At 39.6% G+C, this 5149-nt stretch overlaps 1 protein-coding gene across 1 annotated transcript; it reads left to right on the top strand.

Moving 5' to 3' along the window:
- Window positions 1-1918: 1918 nt before the first annotated feature.
- LOC120717694 (coxsackievirus and adenovirus receptor homolog) lies at window positions 1919-4764 on the top strand. Its single transcript, XM_040005896.1, has 3 exons — window positions 1919-2232; window positions 3416-3775; window positions 4014-4764. The coding sequence occupies exons 1-3, from the start codon at window positions 2163-2165 to the stop codon at window positions 4124-4126; spliced, it is 543 nt and encodes a 180-aa protein (XP_039861830.1). The 5' UTR covers window positions 1919-2162; the 3' UTR covers window positions 4127-4764.
- Window positions 4765-5149: the final 385 nt, after the last annotated feature.

Raw genomic sequence — 5149 nt, 5'->3', positions numbered from 1 at the left:
TGTAATTTATAAAATAGTTTCAGAAAATATGCATAAAAACACACAGCATCATAGTTTTTTTTAGTAGCAGTTTGTATAGCAGCTTTCAGTTACACTGTAACCCAAGCAGTCCAGTATGATCAGTCCAGTATTAGAAAATTCCTTTCTGACTAAAGGGCTTAAAACTATGAGTTCATCAAAACTTCACAAAATTGGAATATGCAACATTCCAATGGAAGGATCGGAATATGGTGTAAACAACAGCAAAGTATGAATCCATTCTTCTTAAGGCTGTTGGTGGTGTAATGGTGTGGGGGCATTTTTACTGCCGCACTTTGAGCCACTTAGTACCACCTGAGGGTCATTTAAACACTGCAGCATATCTGAGTATTGTTAATGACCATGTCTATCCCTTCATGACTACAGTGTCCATCAGTGTAGTCAGCCATCTTGTGTGAGCCATTTCCAGCAAGATGATACACCATGCCTTAAAGCTCAAATCATCTGAAATTAGATGACTGGACCAGATATCAGTCCAACAGACCAGTATGTGGTGGAGCAGGTGAGCCCCCTTATGGACAAATCTACAGAGACTATGTGACATGTATACCTAATAAAGTGGCCGGTAAGTGTAAATGGATAGAGGCATCAGTCACTGCATGATAACAGCCAGCAGGTGGTAGCAGTGGAGCATTAGTTTTAGCAGTGCCTGACAGTTTTAATGTGACCTTTGACCTTAAATGCTACAGGAGATCAACCAGACATTTCCACCTGAGACCTAAGCTTTTGAGACCTCATCTCCTCCACCGTCCTGTCTGTGACACAGAATTCAGTCTCACTGTTCCATGCTGAAATATCCTCCAGTTCCTAAAATGTATCTGGAGGATGGATGAAAGGGGAGGCTGTGGGAAGAGCTGATGGAGGATGCACAGGTTAAAGCAGGTGTGGCCACAGCTGGAATATAGAGACCATGGAGGTAGGAGGACTCCTTTACCAGCTTGTCCTCTTTTTTAAATTATTTCAGTTCTCTAAGATGATCAGAGTTTCTGCCCCTCACTTTTTCTGTGTGATTGAAGAAAAAAAAGAGATGTGATATCTGTCACACGACTCCAAGTTGCAAATTTAATCAAAAGTGTCTCTAAATAAAAACATGTTTTATTTGATAATAATATGATGTGTGCAGTTAATAAAAGGACAGGTAATGTTTGTCGCGCTGTTGCACACACAGCACGCTCGTTTGTTTCAACTCACCAGTTGCCACAAGACAACTTACCAACGTGTCCATAATAAGCTAATACTCCTAACCAGTAAGTACACCTACTTACTGGTTTTGTCGCATCAGTCTGCGTCTCTGAGTTAACTTGTGTTTCTCCTACAGCCCCAGACCGCAAAAAATGCGCGTGCTCTTTGTGAGCTCGTTCCCGGATCGTAACCAGCGCGTTCTGCCGTCAAGGGCGATCATTGGTTAAATGTGATCATGTGACTGAAGCAAGCCAGATCCTTTTATTTAGTAAAAATGTGATTAATTGTTAAATGGTATTGTTGAGGGGCACAGACAGGATTCGCACACATACATTTTTAAAAAATAAAAAATTAAAACAAAGTTGCCTCAACAGAAGGGCACTTTGGGTACCATCAGGAAAGGGTCGGGTGCTCAAGCCCCCCCCGCACGTGCCTGCAGACAATCCAGATATAACTCAAGCAAAAGTTGCTCAGTCTCTGCGCATTACCGAGATATGACATTTCAGCTCTATTGTCGGAGGTATAATAATAACAATAATAATATTAACGACACAATATGACTGACCCACCATGATTCCTTTTCTTAAAACAAAAATGTTTTACCGCCTGTTCTGGCTGATATGACGTGCTAATACCCCCCTCCCCACCCCCTCCAAAAAATGTGTTTAATAACTTTGTTATGACTGGTCAGTGGTATGTTGTTTGTGTGCATCTCTTTCTCGGAGATGAAAGCGTGCGTCAGAGTGCGTCAGGGATCGCAGCAATCAAGCTGTAAGGGTAAAGATAGGCATCTGTGACTTTTAGTTCAACCCAAACAAAAATTTATAAAAGCTTAGAATTTAGATGATCGTGTAAGGTTTCACAGATCAAACTCTTTGGAAATGCACTGTCGGACATTAAGAGCAGTAGTTGTGGAACAGCCCAAATACTCGGTGCGGTGAATGTCTGCTGGAGGATCAGCGCCACTTTGGCGCAATTTACTGTTTGTCTTCTTCCTGCTGGTCTCTTCAGGTGAGGTTTATCTGATTAATTAAAACAAGCAGTTTTTCGCTCTGTGATATAGAGGAGGAGAGCATAACCTCTCGACTAGGTTTGAATGTTTAAATAAAAGAGCATGCTGACGTTTAACTGACGTGGTTAAAATTCGGCTGAACTTCGTAGTTTTACACATTGGTGCTCTTGGAGCTCATGAAGCAAGTTTAAGCCTTTTCTTCACACACGCGCACACATCTGCTGTTTTTTTTAAGAGTTTTATTCGTAAAATCACCCGCTGTGCTTCAGTTTCTGATGGTCAGATTATCAGATCTCTTTGTTACCGTATTGATTTGATGAACCACGTCCACCAAGGACGGCCACAGCAAGAAAAACAGTAAACGCACATTTTTATTATTATTATTATTATTATTATTATTATTATTATTGTTGTTGTTATTATTCATTTTGAGGAAAAAAATAGTCACCGTGTTAAAGTATATGGACATTGAAGAAAAAGTGCAGAAAGTTGCATCTGGTCAGAAGAAAGAAAAACACAAACGTGAAGGAGTTTGTAGGATTTCTCTTCATATTTATTCTTCGGTTTTCTTCTGCTCTTTTTCATGTGTTTGTATAAATTAGACTGTTGCCACAGTTTCTCTCCTACAAACTCTGCAGTATTGTCAGTATTTTCATTCACAGTTATCACGGACATCTCATAGTTCTCTCTGTCACCACCTCAGTGGGTGGAGTTTGTCTGCGCAGTCAAAACACAAAACACAGCAGAGCAAGGTAGCAGGAGCAAAGTGGTCACACGGGTTGTGAGCGGAGTGCTGTTTGCACAGACATGTCTATTTTGTGATGTAACAAGAAACATTAACCTTGATGATCAGTCCTGTCACACTGGTACTGATCATATACCAGTATCAGTGTTGGTATCTTACCAACATTTTTACAGCAAAGCTTTTGTTCCTCATTTACTTCTTTCTCATGATTACAGAAAGGGCAGCAAAATATGTTTGCTCACAAAAATGGTGAAATAAAAACACACAGTTAACTTTTTGCGCATCATTTGTTAGAAAAGTCATTCTTACATATCCACCGAATTTAAATTCCTCATGTTGCAGTTCAGCAGAGCTTAGTAGTCACACTGATGGGATGCTGTACAGGTGAACAGTTGTACTTTCGTCCCTTTAACCTCTTTGCTCTGTGTTGTTTCCAGTTTCAGACCAAAAACACATCACAGCTGAGTCTGGACACAGCGTGACACTGCCATGTCGAGCTCCAAATGACGACATAACCATCACAGCTGTAGAGTGGACTAGAACTGATCTGAAGAACGAATATGTTTTTTTTTACCGCAACAAGGGTTTTGATCCTGCCAACCAGCATCCATCTTTTAAGGACCGGGTGGATCTGCAGGACAGACAGATGAAGGATGGAGACGTGTCTCTGATTCTGAAGGATGTGACGACTGCTGATAGTGGAACATACGAGTGTCGAGTAGCCCAGAGAAAAACAAACGAAGAAATAGCAACTTTGAACCTCATCAGCATCATCTACCTTCATGTTGATCCTCCAGGTGAGTGAGTAGAGTTGAGTGTGTGTGTGATCAGAGGTGAAGCTGCTTCCTGGTTGTTGATGTTTGTTTCTAAAGATGTTGTTGATGAGACTTTGTAGAAAGCAGCTGGTCTGAGTGATGTGATCAGAGTGCAGTAGATAATGTCTGACAGCAGTTTGAAGAGGAAATGGATTCTGTTCTGTTCTTCACTCATCACCTACCTGACAGCTGACTCCTCACACCTGTTTCTCACCTGCAGGTCAGACAGGAGTCAGCAGAGGACATGCTGGACTGGTGGCGGCTTTGTCACTCTTTGCTGTGATTGCTGCTTTGGTGATCTTTATAAAACTAAAACCTCTTCAGCTAGTTTGAAGCAAGACAGTTTGTATGTCTTTTTTGTTTTTCTTTTTTTTTCTGTCTGCAGATAAACCACAGTTGGCTCATTCTGACATTAACCTCCTAAGGACCGAACTCTTCCATGGCATGCATTTTTAATTTCTCTTTGATATTTGGGCTGATTGGGACCTGATACATATTTAAAAACTATAAAAAAAAAGTTACCAGATGTTTTTTTTGTTTGTTTTTTTAACCTGATTTTTGTTTCAGAGAAACATGAGATCCACATGAGGACATGCGTTTTAAATTTCAATAGAACAGTGGCATAATGTCCTCGTAAGTGGACATCACAACCTTGTTGAGCAAAGTTTAGTCTTTTGGTCTGAATCATTTGTGCAAAAACCTTTTGCATCCCTTTAAAGAAATCATCATCAGCTTCTGCAGCTCTTATATCTGTTCATGTTTATTATAACAAAAATGAAAATGAAAGCTTCAGATCTATGTTCATATAGCATATGAGTATATGAGCATAGCATTTGAAACAATGTAAGAGAAGGTGAGATGTCTTTAAGCATCAGGAAAGGCAGATGATGTGACACAGACAGAAAGAAAGATGCTAAACACCAGCAGATACACATCAGCTGTAGATAATCAAACACATCCTGAATTTGGTGTCTAGCATCTTTGTGAAAAATCTCTTTAATTATTTGGTGAAAAAGGGAACATATACATAAAAACTGTTGTTATGTTTGCACATTAAGGGGACATGTTACTTTTCATTAAACACATTTAAGCTATAACAGTACAGTTACAGCTGCTGTTTTTGTCTTTGTGTTTGTAGGAGGTTTAGATTCATGTGTGTAGCAAATAAAATTAGTTGGTTTCAGGAACACATTTTATTTCAGTACTGTGGAAATTATATTACTGTAAACATATTGTTATATCTTATATATATCTGAGGTACTTGGGTATATGGACAGATGACAAGTTTCTTTTTCTCTAACAAAATCTTGTTGGGAATCTTAAATCTTGCTTTACGTGGAGATATCATCTGAATTT

The sequence above is a fragment of the Simochromis diagramma genome, unplaced genomic scaffold, assembly GCF_900408965.1.
Source record: "Simochromis diagramma unplaced genomic scaffold, fSimDia1.1 OVJJ01000507.1, whole genome shotgun sequence".
Classification (NCBI taxonomy): Eukaryota; Metazoa; Chordata; class Actinopteri; order Cichliformes; family Cichlidae; genus Simochromis; species Simochromis diagramma.
Note: the sequence above shows the minus strand (reverse complement) of the source record. Positions and strands in the feature narration are given on the sequence as shown.